This window comes from Anopheles bellator, chromosome 2, assembly GCF_943735745.2.
Source record: "Anopheles bellator chromosome 2, idAnoBellAS_SP24_06.2, whole genome shotgun sequence".
NCBI lineage: Eukaryota > Metazoa > Arthropoda > Insecta > Diptera > Culicidae > Anopheles > Anopheles bellator.
Genome location: NC_071286.1, coordinates 11,388,185 through 11,412,004, shown reverse-complemented (window position 1 = coordinate 11,412,004; position 23,820 = coordinate 11,388,185). Strand labels below are relative to the sequence as shown.

Below are 23,820 nucleotides of genomic sequence, written 5' to 3'. Positions count from 1 at the left end.
ATACTTCACAGAAATCCCCAAATATGTTTGTATAAATTTTATTAGTTTAAAATAGGCGGCCGTTCTAAATAAAATTTCCCAATAATGTACAAACTTGAAAAATGTGAGCTGTTCGATATTCTCATTTGAATCACCCGGTACGGTTCCGGTTGCCGATCCGATTCGAACCACTTGTAAATTAAGTTAAAATTCTTTCGAGAATAAAACATTTCTTTCCTTGATTACCACCACTTGCACATACACAAGATGAAAAAGGTCGATGCAAGAAGAAAACAAAACAATCAGTGCCTCACAGCTTCATATTCCTTTCTTTAAAACACATATCAGTCATCCGTGGATAGATTTCTTACTCTTGTTTTTTTTAACACATCACTTACGTTCTCGATTTAAAATCACAGCTATAGAAAATAATCCTCCTCGAAACTGTTTAGTAGTTTGCTTAAAACACATCAAATAATATAAAAGGACAACCATTTACCGACCGACGCCGTACCGCTTCGAAAGATAAAAAAAACATGTCCCTCCACTCGTACAATCCGATATTGATCCGTAGTGGGGAACACATTAATTCTAATCTTTTTTTTTCCATGGGAGAGACAAAATCCGCTACAATTCGCGCGCTACCATCCAACCTTACCCTATATATCTTCTGTTCCGGCATCCTTCCCCCCTAAGCTCCTCATCTTTCTGCTACTAACTGCTACTAACACCAGCGGAGGCTCAACTTCAGGACACTGAACCTTCGCCACCGGACGTTATCTAATACTTAGCGATAAACATAATTTTCATATTTAATTCATTATGCCGCCATTTTCACGCTGTCGCCGAGCGGAAGATGCTACGCAACCCCTCAACCACTTACAGGCCGACGGGTGGTGTGGCACCAACCCGCTCCCGGACCTCTGCTTTATCTTTCCGCTTCTATCGCTCACACCATCCTCATCACACATACACACACACACATACACGATACGCTTCCTTCATTAGTCTACGAGTGTTCTTCACCGAAAGCCAAGAAAGTCGGTTAGTCGATCGTTGAGCGCGTCCAGCCAGTGAACGGTTCCTTTCGGTTTGCTGTTGACCTTAAGCTCGTTCGTCGTGCTCGCCGGGAGATACTCCTCGGTTCGTATGCAAAAGTAGCTGCTGATGGTGGCACGGCACATCGGACATCGGTCCAGTTTGGCTGCGGGAAAAGAGATAAAAGTTAGGGCACTGACAAACGTGAACTGCAGCACTTGCCGCGCGAAAGAGCGTGTTTTTCTAATTAGCTACGCTCCGGTAGAGGCTGACCGTTGCGAGGCTCATTACACGCGTATGTCTTGACCTTCGCGGTGGACCGTGGTTGCCCTCCCAGTTAGCTAACGGTATTAACACTCACCGAAACAAACCGCACAGATGCACGTGTGGCGACAGGGAAGCAGGGCCCGGGACAGTGGGAAGTAATGGCACACGACGCACAATTGCTCACCAACCGGACAGTCCCGGGGGGCCGAGTCGGAACAGAGCAGCGGCTCATTGTTGCCGGCGCAGGCGACCGGTTCGGCGAGGGACAGTGTTCCGGTCGGAGCTGTTGCGCTGCCACTGCCACCGTTTGGTCCGGCTGCACCGCTACCGGTAGCTGCACTGCTAACTTCATCCGCCGTCATCGGGTCACCGGTGGCCAGGTAGAGTTGCTGCGAAAGTGAGAAAAGCCATCAGAAACGATTCGACAAAATTTGAAGTTTAAAACTGGGAAGTAACTTCCGCCGGGGATTTTTTTTTTGAGTTCCGCGACAATAGTCGCAATGGCAGTGACCTTCAGGCTTAAACGAACCATCTAAACTGGGAGCTGAACCGGATCGCCGCGTTCCGACGTGCCCAACCGCTTTTGGCACCTTTGCCTAGACGATTCGAAGCCGTCGACGTTGTGCAGAAAAAGACATTGCCGGCGGGCATCCGGCGCATAGGGGACAGTCGGCGCACAGCATATCACTTTCCGATCATCCGCCATCGATAAGTAGATAACACACGCGTGCCACAGTAGCCGGCGGTAATAAGCTAGGCCAAAAAAGTCAAACCAAGTCCCCGTGCGCATTAATAGAGAGAACCGACGGAACGGACAGCAAAATGAAGCACCAAAAACCGGTATTCAACATTGGCCTGCAATGAGTTCATTTATGGCCTGCCAGACGGAGGGTCCGCCGATGTAAATAAAACCAGTCGCTGGCCGGTTTGAGTTGAGGGGCCCCCCGGCACCGGTGGCGGCCCGGTGGTCATTGGCAGTGGCCGCATCGGAGCAAGAAGCCATCCGACCGACGACGAGCAGGTAATGCAGGTACAGTGAACTGTCGGTGAGAAGCCGCCATTATAGTAGGCAGAGCAGTTGGCCATGAGCGGTACATGTGAACGGTGTACTAAAACTTAGTACATTCGATACTACGCCTGCTTTTACACGCAAACGACTGCGTTCTGAACGTTTCCAAGCAGTGGGAGCATCATCATTGAAATTTGGGGCCAACATTTCCTCTAAACCCTTGTGGGCTGCACTCCGACCGTTAAGATGTGGTAAAAAGTAAAGTCAACCATCAAGAAACAGCTATCAGTCGCGCATCACAGCGACACGGCAATGGATGAAGTTATGTCCAGCAGTGTACTCTCTGGTCCCACTCGAGGCCGTCGAACGGGTTGCACGGTAATGTTAATGCCACGCCGCTGGGCGCAGAGTGGGGCCACAGGCAGCAGCAGCAGTAGCCGCACCGGTTGCCACATGTTGCCCATGAAAAGAAAACCTTTCCGATGCCGTGCCCCGTGTGCTGCGACCACTACCAGCGGCCGCCGATCATCAGCCAGGTGAGAAAAGCAAAACAAAACGTCTCGTCGGTGGTAATGTGTCCTCTCTCGGGGAAGGTTTTTCTACTGCTGTTGCCGTTGTTGTTCGTAAGTAGGCCTCCCTGCAGAGGCTGCCTCCCCAAATCACGGCTGCACATTCTCGGCCAACACACACCAACACGCATGAGGTGGGATAGGTAGTGAAGAAGTGGATTGCTGAGGTTGGGGCTGCAACAAAAGCGGCGCCGTGATCTCAGCAGCCTCCGCCGACAAGCCGTGTGCGCACCGTCAATTGAACTGTGAAGGTCGCCTCGGTGCGCCCGCTTACCACCACGGATTGTGTAACAGCCAGGGAGGCAGCCAGCCACCCATCGAACCCGCGTGTGACACCGTGGGGGCCACCACCACCAACGGCAACCGGGGTGCCACAGTGCCGCGCCGTGCGTGTTCTAGGCGTCCGTGGTGGTGAATCGAAACTCCGCTATCCGATTAATTGGCAACTCGCAACCCGAAAGACACAGCATCCGATCAGCGGGCAAGCCGGCGACTTCAACCGAGTAGGTTCGGCATCGCATCGATGGCGCGCATCGATTCGGTTGCACCGCCACCACCGCACGGCGTTGTACCGTTTTCGTCGCGCTCGGTTTCGGTCAATCAAAGTCCCCCCGCGTCACCGGGCGCCGGTGGCCACGTTGTCCTCGTTAGCTGCGTCGCAGCAGCAGCGGCTAATTATCGCATCGCATTCAGGCACACCACACTCACCTTCAGGCAGGACAGTTGACCGCTCGCTTGCTTCAAGTACTGCGCTAGAATCGACGTCGGCAGCGGGCACACCGGGTCCCGCAAATGGACCACAATAACCAAAATGACCTGCATGGGAGGGAAAAGGCGGAAAATGCATTAGAAACGCGTGCGTTGATTGGGTTTTTTGTTTGGCATTTTTTATGCGCTCGTTTTAAACACTGTCACCTTCACCGGCTAACGATTGTAGTTACGCACCGTTGGGGTCGATTGTTTCTGGTGGTACGTGCCATTACTCGACAACAATTGGCTTATTAATGTACTTTCTAAAGATATTAGATCAAATTGGACACTTGCCTGTTGCCACACACCGTGAAATTGGCTACACTTTTGACATTCAATGTCCGTAGCATCGCAGCAACCATCGCATCACTCTCCTATTCGTTAGTTTTATTCCCGGGACATCAGGCGATCCGCAGAGACTAGTGCACCCGGGAAGCTCCGTACCTTTGGTCAACTGACATTAGATCGTTTTGGGCAGCCTCTTGGCCACTTTATTCTTTGCGGCAAGTTTTGATTTGCTGGTGAAAACAAACATTGACAACCCGCACTGCTGTTGATCGTAATAAAGCAACCATCTATCATGGGCCGCGCCAGATCAACACACCGGCCAGCCAGTCTGGATAAACAGTCTGCAAATTCCGCGCGGCCTACGTCATTTGTGTTGGCCCGCAGGCCAGCTGCCGTCGCCGACAACAACACGACGGACGGCCAAGCCACGGCAGCCAGAATGCCGTGATCCGATCGCAATCCGCGCGATCGTCGATCGGTTGCCGAAAACCGTTTCCACGCCAACGAAACTGATTATGCACGCGATCCACCTCTTTTGGCTAGCCTCTTTTGACCGAGCGCGCGCACGCCCGTATCTAGGACGAAACCGGTTCAAACCACTCTGGCCGGCTTGGCTCGGTACGGCGAAAGTCAACACAATCTCAGTTGGCCATCCCGGGACGAATCTTCTTCCAACGCCTCAACGAAAGCGACAGCGAACCCCCGAAACCGGTCAGAAAAGAAAAACAAACCATAAATTGACGCCAGTTTCATCGTCCGGCTGTCCGTGGCCATCTCCGTGTGAGGTACTGGCACGCAGGATCCAAAAAAGCCGGGGAAGCATCGGGCGCCATTTTCACGCCACCTCACAATTTTTGTTTAGTAATTGTATGAGCCGGTCCATTTCACGTGCCCATTTCGCTGCCCACTTTCTTTCTGCGAAGGCCCCAACAAGTACTTTTGCACAATTGCGTTCGTGGTACAAAAAACGACGTGACGGACCGGACGACGGATGTGTAATAAAACCTACGTCGAGCCACCTACAGGTTCGGGCGAAAGTGAAAACCCTCGCTCGATGCCCGGCAAGCTCGAAAGACGCCTCTCGACCAAAAAACCCACATCCCAAGATGATGTCGACGAGTGAAAGTATCGCTTCTTTAGAGCACACGCACCAACTCCGGTGGTGCGGTTCCGCTTCTTTCCCGAGAGGGCCTTTGCGATGGGCTATTGCGGCCGCCGAGCGCAAGTAATCCGAGAGCGCACCACAGCGTACGGAAGAAGCGGATTCGAGAAGCCAGAAAACCGGTACATCGGCCCCGATACGACCCTTAAAAGGGGACGCCGGCTGTCCCTGGGACGATGTCCCGTTTCTGACCGATGGCGACAAATTTTCCCCGACGGCCCGCGGAGAAAACTTTTCCCGTGGATTCAAACAATTTCTTCTGTTCCGTAAGAAAAATGTCATTTGTACAATCCGCGCGCTCGGCTAAAACGAAAAAATCAGAATTATAAGTCGAACCGAACCTTTGTCGGTTGAACAGTGGTAAACCTGGCAACAAAAGTACGTTAAGCAGGCAGCATTCTGGGCACTGGAAACGGTTGCTCCGAAAGCAGCAAATCATGCCGCGAAGCTTCGCGAGGGACGAGAAAGTTAAGACGCCTCCACGAAACGGGTCACGGGATGTTACGAAAGTGTGCGACCCAACTCACACTCCTGAACGATTACGCAAAACTGTCCGGCCGCGACTGTCGGGGCCACTTCCTGTTTCCACCCTGCCAAAACGGGCACCGTAATCTCGGGGGGATCTTTTGCATCTCCGGGAGGCCCCTTTTTTCGGACATATTTATTTTGATAATATTTATTCAAACGGTTCGACGGCAATCAAATCGAGCCGGGGAGTAGAAGACGACATCGTCCGCGCACGAAGCGCACAAGGAAGAAAGCAGCGCGGTGAGAGTTTGCCATTTTACATAATAATGATCACCAAAGTCGGCAAAAAATTCCGATCGTTTCTGTAAACCCCGTATAGGTCCACTTATGACCGCACTGCCCACACACCGGTGAAGATGGGCCGTTTTTTTCATAGGTTGTTATTTCCGTCACCGATGGTTTCCCAGAACGCCTCGATTCCGACACGAATCGAAAGTGAAGCAACGGCCAGTTTGATGACACAACATTTAATTTATGCACATCATCGAGTTGTAACAAGACGTGGCAGCGCTTCGGGCGCGTAATCATTCAAATTTGGCGCGAGCTCCACGGGATTCAAGCATCTCGTTCCGGGCGGGTGTACCGGGGCCTCCGGATGTGTTCAAGCGTAACGACGACGATCGTTCAGTGCTTTAAATGTCGTGTACGGTCTCTTATCGGATTCCCCGATATCGATACATACCGTTTCATCGGGATGGAGCAGCTCGTCCGGTTCGGACTCGCGGATCATGAACACCACCAGCGGATACGCCAGCCGTGGCGGAGCGCCCAGGATCAGTGGTGGCTTCGGTGACTGCAACGCTATGATGTGCTCCGCGTGCGGTGGGCAGCATCTGTGTGGACCGTTTGCGTGGGTCAATCCAAAACCGACCGTCCGTCCATCCGTCCGTCAGTTGATCCGTCCGCCGGAATGGAGTGGAAAAAAAAGAGACAGCAAGAAATAGCAAGATGAAAAAAGTGATATCGGTGGGTGGCCTTCTCTCTCTCTCTCTTTCTCTGTAGGCGCACTGTAGTCTTTCAGTTAAAAACAAGGCCATAATTAGTTCCGCTTAAGAGCCAACTCTACCGTCTGGTGGATGGAAGAACTGGATCTGTCAACTACTTTTACTTTTTTCCGCCACAATTTAATCATGTTTTTAACCAGTCCACCAACAGTGTTCTGCGCGGGATGCCGTCTGTACGACTGTTCTTGGGTATTTCTTTTCTCTCTCGCTCTCTCTCTCTCTCTTTCTCTCTGACCATCCGTTGTAAGAATAAGCATGTTCGATCTCGCCCATCTCGATTTGATCTCCTTCCGAGGGGAACTTCTTCGCGTCATTGTTTCGCGCCGTAAACTGGTTTTGCGGACACACACTACGGCCAGCCGAAGTGTGATAAAAAATGATGATCCACGACGTTTATTCAAATAATTAGCTTGGCGATCGTTCCCTTGCTGAGGGAAGCCCAGACGAGGAGCAAAGGCCAATCGACGTAAAAGTAGAATCCAATTCTTCCAGAACGCTGTGCGGCTCTAGGCGGAAGCTATATGGAGGTAGAATAAGGGTCGGCGAGCAACAGTGAAGTCAGACCTTACGTTAGTTGCCAGTTGCTGACAGTAGCTGGAGTCTACGATGTGCGAGCGCGACGCTTCCTTGAGGTCGTTCCACGTTCTCCACAGCGATACGTGCAGCTCACGGATCGAGACGCCCCAGAAGGCTTGCAGCGAGTACTTCACCTGGCTCGACACCGCTAGACGGACCTCTGGAAGGGAGACAAAGGGAGACAAAGAGAGACAGAGGAGAGAAAACAGCATTAACCAGCATTCTCACAGTTCGGGCGCCACACATAATCTTAAACGAGACCGTGTTAACAGAGACAGGAAGTCACGAGGCGGACTTACGACAAAGAACGGGGAAGCCGCGTTCTGTAACCAGGAAAACGGGCACCGGCAAAAACCCCGGAAAAGCACACCATGGCACCATATGGGCGGCCGCACCGAACAAGGGGCCATGTTCCTGGCGTGGAAAGTGAAAATGACACACACGATGACGTGGCGACCGACGCTGTTTGCCATTTCAGCGTTGACGACGTTGAACAAGATTGCAAATGAACCGCTACTACGCCACCCGCAGCAGCATCACCTTTGCCCCGGGTGCTGAGAACTGGTTGCAGGCACCTGATACCACGGCCGCGCGAGATTACGAGCCACGTCGGTTGGCTGTGCGCGCGCCGGTACAGAATATAGAACTTCCTCACGTGACACTGGTCACGTAGGTTCACTCCAGGCTGGAACTGGAATGACTTTTTAACGACTCTCTTCCTCGCATTACAGCGCAGAACGGGAGGTGGTGGAACTGCGGGATGCTACAACAGTTGTTGCAGCCGCCATTGCATCATTTGCCCCGGCGTACAGATTCCGCCAACCGATCACTGCACGTTTCATTTTGCGCTACGGTCGCGGTGGAGCAAAGCTCCGTCCGGTACACGGGACTAGACGTTCTCGTGCACGCGCCTGCGGCGAAAGGTACGGTTCCAGCATTGCGACGCCACCGCCAGCCCGCCGTCATGTGAATGACAGTAATTTGAAGCGCCGTTTGTCATCGAAACGGGCGGTGCGGCGGCTAGGTGGCCAAAGCCACCACCACCGTGCGCCGTGCTAATGCAAATTGAAGCCGCTGCACATCCCATTCGTGAACCTATTAATCGTGGAGAAGATGGAGTTGGCAAAAAGCGTCCGCAGCGCCGTAAAACTCTTTAACATTGTGCTTAATTATCAGCACGTTGCAACCGCATCAGTCAAAGTAGGCACCGGTGCCGTGTGCGTCTTTTCTAATGATTGGCATGAAAATTAATTCCTAATGCCAAGTCGTGCGCCTTCTGCCGCGGGGGGGCAAAGGAGGAAAATTGTTAAACAAAACAAAAGCTGAATAAATATGAAACAAGCTGACTTCCGCAGCGGGCACATCGTGGTGGCTAACAAATTTGAAACTCGTGACCTTACTTATCCGGCAGCTACAACCGCAGAGCGGTCTTAGACTACAACAGAGATTCCCTCTACCTTCTAAGGAGACTTGTGACGTTAGTCATGGTCATTCCAACAAGTCTGGTCATTTTGGGCCAGCACTCCGAAGCTAGTTATGGTCTCATACAATTAACCCCCGTAACCTCTGTCACGTGGTATAAAATGTCACTCATTGAATCTTTTAAATGCAGCGCAGTGCAACATGCCACAGTAGGCCAGTCGTCGTCTAATATTCCATTTTGACAACGTTCGTCCAACAGTAAGTTCCGCATCTCGCGTTCTTCCTTTTCAGACCATTTTTTTCTAGCCACTTTATCCAACGCGTTAACGAGCCGCATAAACCCTAAAAGAAAGACAGAACAGAAATGGCTGGCCAACCACGGTCAGCGCGTCAATACCTACCATCGAACGAGTTGTTTCCCGCGTCGAGCAGCCGAAAGGTGAACGGTATGTGGACCCGGGTCATTTTGAGGCGCGGTACGTGCACGTTATGGTTCTGCTGCGTTACATTCGACGGCCGCAGCACGTCATCGGCCTGCACGCGAAGTATGACGGTGGCCCTGGGGAGAAGGCAGAGAAAAGTGTGAGACAAGAGAAGAAAAGAACAAACATCAGGCTGGAAGATCACGTTGTTGGAGGCTGCACAGAGACCGACCTAACCCCGCCGCCGGGCCGGCGACGTCATTCGACGCGAAATGGTAAAGGGTACACCGCCACACCGGCACTCGTCGCCGACGCACGCGCTGGCAAGCGAAGAACCGTTGGAGATGGCCTCCCGACGCTGGCTGGCTGTTGCTCTCCTGACGCCGTTCAGGGGCAACTGTCTCTTCATTTCTTCTTGCCACAAACCCCTCGCCAAGAGGGACGAATAACTCCTCCTCGAGCCGGTAACCTCGAGGGATTACTACACGACAACGGACGGACATCGACGGCAACAACGAGTGACGAGTGCGTTGTCCTTCGCCCTTCCTCTCGAGTGGCTCGACGAGGTGTACACGGTGTGCAATAAATAGTCAAACCAAACACCCCGGGTGCGCAGTACGGAGAGGTTCGCGCGCGCGCATTGCTTCACCATTCCTTGGCCGGCCGCGAGCCACACTCGAGAAACAACTCTCCAGCCAGCTCCAAAACGGATAACAGGCGGACCAGAAAGTGGCCACCAGCTGACCCTCCGGGGGCGAATGAGAAGTGCAACCGCTCCGGCTGCATTCCTGCAGCTCCGGGCGACACACGCGGTGTAGCAATGCGTGATCCGTGGTTCTGTAACTCACGATCGAAGAATGGCCAACACATCAATTCTACCGGCGGGCCCCGTTACCAAAGAACCGTTGCGGAACGTTAATCCGGCGGCAGCAGCGTTTGGTAACCCGTCCCTTAAACGTGCTCGCCTTAGATGCCAATCCGAGAACAGTCACGAGCGTGGCCACCGCCGTCGCCGAGAGATGTGACACACCAGACACACCGTTCGGTTCGGTGTCTTCGCCGTCTCTTCGGTTCCAGGTGGCACACCGTGGCGGGCGGGCGAGTCTCGTGCAACGGGGTTTCGCGGGTGGCGCGGCCCAACATGCCATGCCGGGCCACACACCGGTTTGAAAGCGAGTCAAGGCTGTACGTTTTTTAGTTTGATTTTTCATTCAACGGCTCGCTCACGGCGCACGGGGAGCCGGCTTTTTGCAGATTTCGGTTCGCCGTCTCCATCGCGGCCAAGTCTCTCGCTCTGCCGGCGGATCGCCGGGTTTGCCGGTTGCGAGGTGAAGGAATTTCTGCAGCAACTGTGTGCCGGTGACAATGCGGGGGTTCGACTTCAGGCACGACTTCTACGTCGAACTAGCAACGGTAACTTCCACGGCGGATTTACTGCTAGAATTGGACGGAAATCGGTACAGTCTTTAATCACACATCTATTAGTGGTTTTTTATGTTCTTCCTCATTACTGAACCGCAGCTTTTTCGAACAACACGTTACATTTCTTGGATTGCTATATAAAGCGCACCATCTTCTGATCGTCGCCAACGCTCCAATCGCTACTTGATCCTACGCATGTTTGGAACATTCACCGTTGCGCCGCTCATCGATATTCAATCAGTCCAACGACTAGCATGGTTCCGATAATTGGCCCCCAGCAGGCCCACAGTTCGTCAATTAATGAAGCAACATTTTACAGTAACAGAAGAATTCGTCCATAATAGAAAAACTGGTCTTGCGTGTGCGCTGTGGCCAAAAAACAAACAGGAAACAGTTTTCCTTGATTCTGGTGCTGTGTTGCATCATGAATTCCGGCCAAACTGTCAACAAACATTACTATTTGGCTGTTAAGCTCTGCTGTCCGTTCTTGCAGTCACAATAAATAAACAAAGACCCGTTGTTGTGACCTTCACGAGGAATAGCTTTCGTCTTCCTACCGTCGTCGTGTCAGTAGTAATCCTTTCGCGATTCGATTTAACGATTCGATTTTATTTTTCCAATAGTTCGAATTTCGTTCATCAAACATCAATTGTTAAACCAGCCATTAAAAACTGCACCGTGTGGAGGACCACCATTTGGAGAGTCATTTCGTGACACCTATCGTTATGCAAATAAATCGGGAGATAACAAGATCGGGACGGCACAGCGTGGACTGCCTCATAGAATATTAGATTGGCCCTAAAAAAGCCAATCGGATGGTGAAAACATCCGCTCCAGCGTGGCACGTGTAGGCTTTGGGTAGAAAAACAATAGTAAAAAAGAAGCTTACTGCCAAAGACAGGTTCTCCGGTGGTGCCAACGGCTCGGACATCCCATTCTCGGCGGGTTTTGGGGCGCCATTGGCCCGCGGCGCCAAGCCACAAGCTGGCTGGCTGGCTAGCAGCAAACAGACAAACCCAAGAATAGAAGAAAACTATTTCGAGCTTAATCGCCGAAAGGTCCAAAAGGCAATGCGGGCTACTCCAAGCGTTGCGATGCGGAAGAAAACTCGCTGCCGAATCGGAGTTTGATGGGTGCGTGTCGTCCCATTCATCGTCGTCGTTCGTACGTGAAGTTCACAGGGTTTACCGAAACACCGGGAGGAGCTGGACGATTGTGCACGAACGACAGCACGCCGCCGTGTAAGGGGTGGTGCTACCCACGACTATTACACTCGGCCTGGATGATCATGAAAAACACTGTGCCGTTGGTCACCGGTTCGCGGTTCGATGCGTTCCTCTCAGTCAGCAAACCGAGGGGGTTAATTTATGCTGCCCACGGACTCAACGCCCGCCACGGGAGACAGAGAGCGCAAAAGGGCTACGGTGCGGCAGACAAAGAGCGACCGAGTGGTTCCGAGCATGTAATGGCTCGCGCCGTAGAGGGAAGCCGCACGCAACGCACGAACTGAAGCAGTGCCAGATTGTGGTCGAATTTTTCAAGGACACCATAGCGGTAGTTGCATACTCTAGAGAAGGGTAGCACCGAATATCGACGCGACAATCGCGCAGCGGTCGTGCGTTATCGCACGCCAAGCCCCACCATCGGGCAAGAGTTTCAGACCGGCGAGCCGCTTGCATTGGATTGGATTCGAGACTTCGGGTTGGTAGAAGTGTTGGCGCTGCTTAAAGGAGTTCCCGTTCGCACACCACCATTCGCGACGGAATCGAATCTAAACTTTGGCTGGTTAGACTTTGGGCGATTTCTTCTTCGACTTCCCGCTACGCGAGAGTCTTGATACTCTCCCCGGTATTCGTTCGTCCGTTTCCTAGTTTGCCAGCGCTTTTCGCTACGGTGATTCATCCATCGAAGAGTTCCTTAAAACAAGAAACTGTTTACAACTATCACGCGTAATATGATAGGCGGTCGTGAAGATTACCCTAAGACAACATCAAGTCCGTGACGTGCGGGCATTTGGATGTTTCGCGAACGATCTGGCGACCGTTTCCTCGAAGCCCCAAAACTCACTCAAAATCCCCTCGCCGGGACGCAATCCCCGTACGAGCACAGCTGTTTATCCACGCCGTCTGGTCGGAGCATTATACGCCTAAGTTCTATGTCTCCGACCGACCGATGGGACTTGGGCACTGCGGTTCTTTTGTGGGCCGTTTTTTCCTTTAAAAAAAAACAACAAACCGCCACGAACTAACCGGTTTTAGTTGACACATCTTCCGTGACTGGCAACCGGAGCCCAAATGGCCCAAAACAGAATATGCTTTTGATAACCGACGGCCGACAGCAGACACGAAACCGATCGACGCCGCACCCGGGCGATGGGCGGTGTCGATGTAGCTTTCCGCAATTGACGCCCTTGAGGTTTTCGAATGCCGCCAACACCGGAACCGATTCAATGTTAGTTTGGCGATAAGGTGCCCTCCAGCCGGATCGTGACACGCTAATGGGTTGCCACCGTTAAAAGACAGGCGATCATCTTGAGCGAAGGGAGAGCCCACAAATCGTTGCTCCGATCGCAGCCGTAGCAAGTGAAAACCCGGAAAAGTGAAAAATCGTAATCGTGAGAAACTTTCACCTGATATCGGTATGATACTTACTTGATGAAAAACATGATCGTTGCACCGATGCACACGATCACCGCCGTTAGGGGCACCAGATTGCTGAACTCGGCCGCCGAAAAGGCCAACGAACTAAACGCACTCATCTTGTGTGTGAAGTAGTAGTGAAGGCGAGTGAGCTGTCTTCCGTTTCTTCTGCCTTTTGGGTGTGCCTCTTTGAATCCGTTTTCCGGAAGTCGGCACGATGTTGACACTCTTGGGATGTTTCACACGATCGTTCCTAGCAACACACACACACACACACGGAACGGCACGACAAGAAATGCAAACCTGAATCTATCGTCCTGGAAAGGATGATCAACGTGCATTCGCCCAGACGACCGACGGATAGCAATTCATTCGATTGGCACTTTAAGAAACACACACGTGGGGAACAAGAAAAGGTCGAAACAGATTGATTAGACGCTTAGCAAGGATCACCCATGACACAGGCACAACTGTCCGCGAGAACACTCCCGATGGCAATGGGTAGCGGAAGTGCCGTACCGGCTACCTAGGTCCCGGCGACTGATCTAAAACACGCATCAACACCCGATCGCGGTCTCTAATGCTCCAACCAGCGAGAGAGAGAGAAAGAGAAGGGGTGAAAGTGTGAGAGAAAGGGCGAGAAATGGGAGAAAACATATAAACAGATTTACGAACTCAAAAAGAGAAAGTAACCCGAATTTAGATCGCGTCCGGTCGCCGCCAGATCGCGGGTCCGATCGCGACCGATGGGCATCATCATCATCATCATCATCATCACCACAACTGCGATGTTGTTTTTCGCAGTTATCGGCTTTTTCGTCTTTTGGCTTAAGCCACGCAACACAACCGTGCCGGCGCCGGCGCTCTGCTTTCTTCTGCCTGCCTACCAAAGAGGGAGATGCGCACACTTCAACGTCCACTTCCTTCTTACGTGCTCAGCTGCCGGCCGTCGGATTGCGGATGACACACGATCCACGGCACTTTTCTCTTAAAATGTTTTAAGCAACGCAGCGTACGGCAACCCTTCGAACTGTGATCGATGAAGATCGCATTTCGCATCGATTGCATTCCCTGACCTGCCCCGGTAGCCTGTCGTTGTTTCCCGATCCATCGATCGGTCACTCCGCAGATTGGGTTTCCGACTTCCACTTCCACTCACCACGCTTCCCACGAGCATCGGAGTCTTTTTTCGCGCCGCGACTATTGTGCACTAAAGCGACGAAACAGGGCACAGCGACAACAACGACGACGACAACTTCTGCCGGCGATAGTTCATCGCTTCTTCTCCTCAGCAGCGCTGAAACATAACTGAGCCGGTGCGTGCGCGACAGGCTGAGCCGAGCCGCAGGGCAACGGTTGTACACGCGATCGGACGCAAGAAACTAGACGGACCGGACAACTACTACTCGCGTAGTCCAGACACTACCGCGCGCTCGGCTGACGTCGGGTTTTGGTGGGGCTCTTAGTTGCTGGTTTCACCAACCGACTGACCGAACCGTCTTCGTGTGTCTCTCAGCAGGCCGCGACGAGATACGCTCAAGCCCATCGCACCGCTTTGCATACTTGGATGCCTTTCTTCGCAACCGCTTTACGCGTCATCGGATGCAGCTGCAACCGGTGGCCTCTCGGGAGCTTTTGCCGAGGCATTGCAATTGTTGCTGAAAACCTGCAATACACCAAGGATCAATCATTGTCAGGCCAGTGGCACAAAATGCGTCATCTCCTCCCATATTGGTCGTGTCTTTGCTCGTAGTTACCGCCCGTGTCGATGAACTATTTACGGCCAACTGGGATGCGCTTCACCAGACTGCCGATTTCTCCGTGGTTCGTTCCAGGTGGGGCCGGAGTAATGGCTGTTTTCGCATTCCCGCGCGTGGCGACCGGTCGATGACCACGACCGCAACGATCCGGGACGCCCGAAAGGTGAAAATTCCAATCTGCTTCAAAACAACTCCCCGCGCGCTTTTCGCGCATTTCTCGTCTCGCGTCTCTCGGGGTTGATGGTGGGTCCGAATTTTAACACACGCGTTATCTTTCTTCCAAAGAACCGGATTCTCCCGGCTGGCGCCAGCGCCTCCTGAAGCGTAGGAAGACGACGACGCCGCGCCGCCGTCTCGGTCGGTTGGTCGACCGAAATTCCGTTCCGTTGTCGACAACAACAGCCAGCCGGCTTTTAGTTTGTAGCCTTAAAAAGTGCTAACAAATTACCTCATCCGCAAGGAATTTTAGTGGTCGTCAAGCCATCGGATCAGACCCGTGACACCGCACAAGGGGGACGAACTTTAGACACAAAACAATATGTATTTGCCACCCCAATCGGCAACGGGAGAAAAGAGCAATTGGCTGTCCTCCTCCATGGTGGGTTGATGTGCCGCGCGGAAGGACGTACGCCAAGAAGTTCATCGATGCGTCTCGCGTGTGCCGCATGTTTGGTCTCACGGTGCACGCACACGCACACGAGCGATGTACAGGTACAGAGTGTCCCACACGAGGGCATGTGCGCGACCAGGTACACGACCTTCGGGTGCCGACCGATTATTGTTTGTGTTTTTCCACTGCCACGGCCTTACACGCATCGGCCGGCGTACCGCAAAATAGGAATCCCCTTCCATCACCCGCAGCATAGATTTTCGTATTCCTCTCCGCTTTAGGACCCCATTCTGGCAGAGTTCCGCCAACCGGTGCCGGGCCGGGCAGTACCGTTGGCCCAAAAACTGCTCCCTCATGCAGAGGCGCTTTTTTGCACGCCATTCCCGGCCATGATTGCGGAAGATTAATGAACGGCACCGAAATGGAGAAGAAAATTCCGTTCCCGGCTCGCGAACGTTGTGGTGGGATTCTGTGCACACTCGCCGTGATCTTATCCTACCGCGTCCCCGTTGTACGGTCGAGTGGCCTGATTCGGGAACTAAGGAAACGGCAGCCCCAACAGCGATGGGAGAGAGAAAGAAAAAACAATTTGCGCCTCAATTTGGGCCCCATTAACATCCGGACGGTTCCCTTCTATCGCAGCCGTGGCCGTGGGAAGTGTCGCTTTGAAACTGTCGGATCGGCCGGGGGCGCTGATATCTCCACCGCATCTCAAAGCGGTCATTACGTAGAATTGGGCCGCGAGTCAAGGCCTGCAGGACACACATATGTTTACGCTTGTCGTTTCTGGATCACTGGCACGTGGTTTCACCGTCGTCGGCCGTATCGATTGGCCACACGACGGTTTAGTCGAGAGGTCACTGAATCGCTTTAGTTACCGCATTCCAGGTGTCGCGGCCGCCGCGGAAGCAACAAAAAACCGGACCGATCGGATGTCTCTATTTACAAGCACGGCCCTTGTATAATTGGCCGATAGTGAAGATGTTGGTTTATAATTTTTGCGTGGCTCTTTTTCTCCGGCCACTTAACCCGTCGAACCACACACGCGCGCACAATGCACCGACTTGTCCGATTACTCACGTTTGTTATTATTTCACAATGTGCGTCGGGTGTTTTTTCTTGCACTTTTTTTCTGGTACGGCGCGACTGACAGTTAATCAGCTGTCGCCGACCCGATCAGGAAAATTGTATGCAATTTCGATGTAGCACGCAACCGAAACAAGAGCAATTGTTCGATTTTTAACAACTACACAATGATCAATATTCAAATTCACATCCACAGAACAACGTTTTATCCTTTTTTCAGCATTTAATCCGTTCTATCATCGTTCGAGGATGGAGTGATTCCGTTGCTGCGTTGAATGGTGTGTATTCTACGTAACTGTTCTGATCGTCTCCAGAAACTTTGTACCCTTAATGTTTCAAGCTTGGTGTCCACATACAATATCGGCCCCACTTAGATGCTTATGTGTTGCCATCCGTGGCATTGTGTAGACATTCAAAAGATATCTATACCGGCAGCGCCATTTATAGATAATTTTATTTATTTAACTTCTTTTTAATTCATATGTTGATTATACGTCCGATGTCCGATAATTACAAATATACACTAAAAACGCATCAGTTATTTATTTCGTCCAGCGAAGCGAGTCCGCCATACAAATGGCTGATCGGAGAGTAACTAGGGGGCTACACGAAGCGTGAAAACTAGCGTAAAATTAATTTGTAATGTCAAAACGTTTACGCTTCGTGTGGCAGCAAAAATATAAAAACGAAACGTGAAACGTGTTTACGTTCGTGTTTTTGGTCCAAGAAAATAGAAATAGAAGAGAAATTAATTGATTTCTGAATTTTTTTATCTGTTTTTTCCGATTTTGTTGCTATACCAGCAAATAAAAACATAAATTATTCTCTGTTTGTAAGCAAAGCGTATGAAAAAAATAATTACGCTCGGGTTTACGCCGTAAACGTTTTGACAGCGCCGCAGCAGTTTGGCATTAATCGTTAACGTCAAACTTGTTACGTTACGCATCGTGTGTCCCCGCAGTAACATTTTGTGAGCAGATGCTCACAGTGAGACGTCATTGTGAGTTCGGGATCTCACCGAGCATACTCACGCATTCGCAGACACAATCTACTCACTTGGCGGTGTGCTCGACAGCGGTTTGCTTGACTGCTCGAATCGAATGCATTCAAATTAACGGCTGCCACAGCACCGCTGCCACTTCGTTGGCTAACTGTTAAGACTAACAGTGCTTGTAGCTACTATTTGGTATGCTAACTTTGCAGTTTGCCACAATAAATAACCTTTGCCGATAACTGTACCGCAATCTACATTTTTAAGCGATCGAAGACTGATTGAGCAAAACTACGGACCTACCACACCATTACCGCTTTTGTACACCGTTCACCACTACGACCGGAAAACGCGAAGCCGGTGCCGGCGGAAACGAAGCAAGTGCGACGAAACCGGGTAACCGCGCACTCAAACCGTGGTGGCCACCAAACCCACCGGTGGTGAAAATTTGTTTTGTTTTCACCGTCGCCACGGATACGCCACGGTCCCGACGGCACCCAACCCGACCGCCGTTCAGTTGGAGCTGGCGCGTGCAGTCGTACCCGGAATTCGCGCGCGTCCGCCATCGAGCGGAAGGTGTTTAGTCGACGGATAAAAAAAAACAAAAAGATTGCCAGCAGCGTGCCCTTTCAAATGTGGTGCTGGTCATCTCACGCAGCCAGGGAGCAGGTTCCGCAGCAATCACCGCGGATGCCACGGGGCGTCATAGCACGTTGTTGCACTCGGCATCTCGGAGGAGCACGGAACACACGCGCGGTGTGGGGCGGCCGAGCGATTGAAAACGGCCGATCGATTTTCCTGCCGCCGTTTGCGCCCGAATAGCCTAGTTGGTCGTTTTGTCGTGGCGCGAAAGTTAATACGTAACCGAAGCAGTGACCACCAATGGACGCAGCAATCGACAAGCCGTAGTGAAGAAGTGTTTCGGCCCGGAGTCTCGACCTGGCCACCAAATCCAAAACCAAAATCCACACCAAACGATAGACAGGACCTCGACGAGGGTCCGTGTTGTGAAAGAACTGTGAATTGTGACCCCCACAGGAGTACCAGGAGAAGTACGAGTGCACGACAAATCCACAGAACGGCGGGCATCACTCATCCTCCACCCAGCGGTTCCAACGTGGCGGTCCGTATGGACAAATGGTTCGGGGAGAAACGGCTGTGGTTGTTTGGTAATCATCTACCGCTCCTACCACGCAGGTAACCCGTCGTTGGCGGCCATTTTAAGACTGATTTTATTGATTTATTGCACTTGCACCAACCGCCAACCGCCGATCGATCGATTCGTGTGTGGGCAATGATTAATGTCTGCGAGACATGCTGCGTCACTGATTGGAGAAATTGGAGTCTCGAGGAACTCGCTATGTCAGAACTTGGTAAGCTCTTGGCAGACGCGCTCTATGCAGCGGTTCCGTCCCCGTCGTTTGTTTGGTCTCAGGACCCACCTCCCCGGCCCTGGACGGAGGTAGCTAGGGGCCTAATGAGGCCGCGAGTCAGTGCTTTGACCTCCTCGAGCTTTCCGCGTCATCCGACCTTTGGAGCAGAGTACCAAACGAACGGAATGATTGCCAAGAATCGAAATATCCGCTCAGGGCCTCATCGAAAGCGAAAAGCCATGAATGAATCCCGGGAAGCCTGGAGTTTGTTTACGCGCGCGGCACACTTGGGTTTGGGCTCACGCTAGGCGAATTTTATTGCGCTTCAGTTCGGCCGTAACTCCTACTTTCGGCCCGGGAACAGTGGCGGCGGCGTAAGGTTCGGTGTGGATGGGGCACCCGGTACCGTCGGCAACGTGACCACGCTGGTCGTTGTCGGGAAGGAAGGGTTTTCCGGCACGACGCTGCCGTCCGACATTATGTAGACGGTTTCCGCCATGACGATGGCCAGGTTCTGGATCGTATCTGCCGTGACGGACGCACCGCCATTGGTCGGGTTCAGCACCTCCAGCCGCCGCTGGTTTCCGGAGTCGGACAGCTGCAACGGCAACCTTCCGCTGAGGGGTCCACCGATGACCAACGCGGCGAGGGACAGCAGAGCTACGACGACGGTGATGGTGTGCATCTTCGGAGCCTTCGGACTGATGTTCACTTGGCGGGAAAGCTGAACCGTTTGATGAAGGTGATGACCGACCGGGCGGACTTTATATCGCACCTTTGCCGGGATCTATGGTGGCCTTATCGCGGTCCCGGGTCGGAACATCACTAATCGATGGCCGTGCCGGACACCATGTATCCGGCATCGTGTAGGACAGGGGGTTTTGCAATTCTACCGGACTACGTCGTCGCAATCGACACAATGATGGATGATTAAACGCATTGCTTGAGAGGAAATTAAGAAAATTATCAATTACATCGATGAACCTCCAGATAAGCTGCAGATAGAAATGGCGACCTTCATAAACATCCCGGGCGCCTAGGCTGGGTGAGAACAAAAAGCACACAAAATCAACAATTGGTTGGCCAATTGTTGCCATGGCCGATGAGTGGCCCGATTGGAATCCCATTGCACGTCATCGAGTCATCGACGCATCGATGTTTCTCAACCCCGGGCATTCGGAGTAGGAATCGGGACCATACCATAATCTGGCACACGCCGGGTATGCGGCCCATGTTCAACGGTTGATGGATGAGTGTTGGACTCCTGTCGGTTTAAAGGCCTATAGATTAAAGTGTGTACGATCGGGTGGGCGACAAAACATGTCTTTGGCCGCACGGCTTGTTATTGGCTTCAAGGTACCCATCGAATGCGGAGTCCGGCAACCCATTGGAGTTGCGTGAGCCGACTGATAGGAAGATCATCTTGTTGGTAGTGTTCCGGTCCTAAGACGGATCAGTTCTACTCTTCGAGTAATTATTCAAACGATTATTGCGCGATAGTTGACCCAGCGGCGAATTCCAGGAGCCATCATCACTGCAACGCAGCGGTGTGCTGTCCGTTTGCTTGTAATTGATGTTATACACCGATCCGTCCACTATCGGAAGCACCGGATCGGAACATGCCATCCAACGGTATGATGGTAATGAAAAAACAATTACCCTGCATGATGAATGGTGAACCTGCATCACGCCAAAGAGGATCCTGTGGCTTCCGTGCAAACCGTGGTTGGCCTATATTCCCGGCACACAACACCCTGCTTAACGGTTGTTTCAACTTTTGACCTTAAACGATAGCGTTTCCTCCACCACCAGCACACCGTGGGTCTGAAAAGTTCTTTCGCAAAGGGCACAAGTAACGGGAAGTAAAAGAAACCCACCGCAAAAGGTCACAGCGTAGAACCCTAAGGGATGGCGTCGAACCGAAAAGAACCGTACACCGCGAGCCAAACCGCGGTAATTATTGGGCGTTAAAAGTTCAGCCGACTTCGAAAAAAAAATTGAGGGAAAATCAAGATTCGCCCCGCAGAGAGAGGAATGCTTTGGCCAAAAGTTTCGACAATCTACACACAACTTTAATGGTGCAAGGTTTTCCCCCAAGGGTTTGGAGGTTAGTAAACAATAAGGTTAGTTCGCGGTTTCTGTGATTAATTCAATCCCAAGTAGGAGCTGCAGCTCCAGCACCGAGCCGTAACCGTTGATCTTAGCATGCTTTGTATGCGTACATTTATGGTGGAAAACACAAATTTGACGTCCCTTTCAGGTCTGCTTTTAATTTATTCCAATTATGCACATTACCGTTACGTTGGGTTCCTGGAAGACAAAGGTGCTACTGTAAGATGGCCGGATTATAGTTCCACAGCAATTACTTTTCGCCCCAAACCACGCGATTACTGATCGACCTTTGTTTCTTTTCAGCAATCTTCCCTTCCGATGGACGTCCGGCGAATCGAAAGCGGAAGGAGTAATCAAAGCCATCCAAGAAAGGTAAGGCTCCAAAGCGGTTGCCCCTGGTGACGACATTCCACACTTTTGTGACGAAACTCGGCACGAACAGTTACTCCTTTTGCTGAAAATAAATACATGAAAAGAACCCTGCAACGTAGGACCAGAGGACCCAAACCGCGTTCAGTCGTAACGGCAGGGAACCCGGGCGGTGCAAGGAGAAATTCATGACACACACAGGCACGCCGTGAGGTCCTTGCTGCCGCGTCGAGGGTTATCGATTTTCGTATGCTTACCTAATCTGTATTATTCACCATCACCGCATCAACCACAAACCACATTATCGAGTGGAAAACTGAAAGACGTAGTTTCTCGGACCTTACGGCTCTCTTCACTCGCTTCCTGACATTGACTGGGTCCAACGGCCCCGTTCTGGGGCAAGTATTCTTGCACGCAGGGCGGCAAGGCAGCCAATCCCAAGGCTGCTTCGGACGAAACGTTCGCCGTTCGTTTCGAAGGACTTCGAAGGACCAGCGTGTAACGGTCGCCACCTGGCTCGCGCGGGAGAAAGAGACGTTGCCAAAGATTCCTGCAAGGACACCCGGTGGCGAACCGCTCGAAGAGCGTACGAAGGAGACGGCATGGCCGGCCAAGAAAACTTGGAAAAGTCTCAGGTCCGGTCAGGCGATATTTTAATTTGCCCCTCACCGGACACACGACTGGCTGGGCTCTGGACCAAAGCGTTTCAGTTCGAGTTGGAGAATGTTCCAGGGAACATTCGGTGTCGTTCGCTCGCGTACGATCGTTGAAAGTTTTGACGGCGGCGGCTGTTGTCCGCTTCCCTGCAAGGAAGCTACTGGCTGTCTGTTGGCTACCCCCCTGCCGGTGCTACCGTGTGAATTGTCCTGCAAACCAGTTGCTCTGCCGTTTTGGCCACCGCCCGTGCCTAGCATCACTACCAGCATGTTTGTCCTGTCGACACTGTTTTCCAGATCACGCGGCAGCAGTAGAATGGACCGGTACGAGAAGCTCAGCCGGCTGGGCGAAGGCTCGTACGGAGTGGTGTACAAGTGCCGCGACCGGGAAACCGGGTCACTCGTTGCGGTCAAGCGGTTCGTCGAGTCGGAGGACGATCCGGCCATACGCAAGATTGCGCTGCGAGAGATCCGTCTCCTGAAGAACCTGAAGCACCCGAATCTGGTATGCCTGCTGGAGGTGTTCCGGCGCAAACGGCGGCTTCACCTGGTGTTTGAGTTCTGCGAACACACCGTGCTGCACGAACTCGAACGACATCCAGAGGTAAGTGGACACCAGCTGTGCGTGACACCGAAGTGGAAGCGCGTAACTGATCCCCGACTGCTTCCGCAGGGCTGTCCGGATAATCTCACGAAGCAGATCACGTACCAAACGATCCAGGGGGTCGCGTACTGTCACAAGCAGGGCTGCCTGCACCGGGACATCAAGCCGGAAAACATCCTACTTACCGCCCAGGGACAGGTGAAGCTGTGCGATTTCGGATTCGCCCGGATGCTCAGTAAGTAGCCGCTGGACCCACGCCACGCCAGACCAGGCGATTAAGAGGAGTGTGTTTTGCCCACCCAAAACCTGCAGGTCCGGGAGAAAATTATACGGATTACGTGGCGACACGATGGTACCGGGCACCGGAGCTGCTAGTTGGCGACACCCAGTACGGTACGCCGGTGGACGTGTGGGCCATCGGGTGCGTGTTTGCCGAGCTGGTCCGCGGCGATGCCCTCTGGCCCGGACGCAGTGACGTCGATCAGCTGTACCTGATTCGGCGCACCCTCGGCGATCTACTACCTCGGCATCTGGCCATCTTCAATCAGAATGAATTCTTTAAGGTACGTTCAAGGGACAGAGGAAGGTGTTTTTTGGAGGCTTCTGGACAAACATTATGCATTAAATTATCACCCGCCAGGGTATAACACTTCCCGTGCCACCGACACTGGAAACACTGGAAGCCAAGATGCCGTCACGTACCTTAGCAAATCCGTTGATGATGGATTTTTTGAAAGTAAGTTCCTACCGGGGGCCTCAAGCTGTTTGCTACATTTGTCCCCGTTCCAATTCGCTTGCCCACAGAAATGTCTCGACAAAGATCCCGTCAAGCGTTGGTCGTGCGAGCGGTTGGGTTCGCACCCGTACTTCGAGGACTACATCAGCAAGCAGAAGGAGATCGAACAGACGATCACGCTTGAGCAGAAGCAAAACGGGAACCGGGAGCTGAAGCCGAAAACGTCCAACACTTCGCTGCCGCAGCTGCCCGGCACGCAGGAATCACGCGTCCCGCAGAAGAACCTCTTTCTGCGGTCCGACCACCATTTGCCTACCATTTAGAAGCTGTTTCAACACACGCTACCGCCACTGTGGGTAGAAGAGAGTCAGTTCTCCATTTGTTCCGTATATTTGTTCAAGTGGCCAGTGGCGCAAATGTACTCGCAGCTCTCGTACGTAGAGTTGTA

General features: G+C 52.3%; 2 protein-coding genes across 4 annotated transcripts; one reads left to right on the top strand and one right to left on the bottom strand.

Annotated features, from left to right (window-relative positions):
* Nucleotides 1-178: 178 nt before the first annotated feature.
* LOC131209851 (cell growth regulator with RING finger domain protein 1-like) lies at nt 179-16,432 on the bottom strand. 3 transcript variants are annotated; one of them, XM_058202997.1, is made up of 8 exons: nt 16,324-16,432; nt 13,088-13,457; nt 8,994-9,151; nt 7,159-7,330; nt 6,273-6,423; nt 3,571-3,678; nt 1,379-1,673; nt 179-1,183 (listed from the first exon to the last, which is right to left on the bottom strand). In XM_058202997.1, the coding sequence occupies exons 2-8, from the start codon at nt 13,192-13,194 to the stop codon at nt 1,002-1,004; spliced, it is 1,173 nt and encodes a 390-aa protein (XP_058058980.1). In that variant the 5' UTR covers nt 13,195-13,457; nt 16,324-16,432; the 3' UTR covers nt 179-1,001. The 3 variants fall into 3 exon arrangements, with proteins under 3 accessions (XP_058058980.1, XP_058058979.1, XP_058058981.1); XM_058202996.1 differs by lacking the exon at nt 16,324-16,432 and adding an exon at nt 14,235-14,367; XM_058202998.1 differs by lacking the exon at nt 16,324-16,432 and adding an exon at nt 14,238-14,364.
* Nucleotides 16,433-18,651: 2,219 nt separating this feature from the next.
* Nucleotides 18,652-23,771, top strand: LOC131211597 (cyclin-dependent kinase-like 4). Its single transcript, XM_058205143.1, has 7 exons — nt 18,652-18,719; nt 21,311-21,379; nt 22,330-22,636; nt 22,706-22,871; nt 22,949-23,199; nt 23,277-23,372; nt 23,441-23,771. Exons 1-7 carry the CDS (start codon nt 18,652-18,654, stop codon nt 23,693-23,695), a joined length of 1,212 nt encoding a protein of 403 aa, XP_058061126.1. The 3' UTR covers nt 23,696-23,771.
* Nucleotides 23,772-23,820: the final 49 nt, after the last annotated feature.

Excerpts from the sequence above, each read along its gene's own strand:
- LOC131211597 (XM_058205143.1), top strand. The coding sequence starts at position 18,652 with ATGGACAAATGGTTCGGGGAGAAACGGCTGTGGTTGTTTGGTAATCAT. Across the intron at positions 21,380-22,329 it reads ATCAAAGCCATCCAAGAAAG|ATCACGCGGCAGCAGTAGAA; the intron begins GTAAGGCTCCAA and ends ACTGTTTTCCAG. Across the intron at positions 22,872-22,948 it reads CGGATTCGCCCGGATGCTCA|GTCCGGGAGAAAATTATACG; the intron begins GTAAGTAGCCGC and ends CAAAACCTGCAG.
- LOC131209851 (XM_058202997.1), bottom strand. The coding sequence starts at position 13,194 with ATGAGTGCGTTTAGTTCGTTGGCCTTTTCGGCGGCCGAGTTCAGCAAT. Across the intron at positions 9,152-13,087 it reads ACGATCATGTTTTTCATCAA|GGCCACCGTCATACTTCGCG; the intron begins GTAAGTATCATA and ends CCTTCTCCCCAG. Across the intron at positions 1,674-3,570 it reads GTCAACTGTCCTGCCTGAAG|CAACTCTACCTGGCCACCGG; the intron begins GTGAGTGTGGTG and ends TCACTTTCGCAG.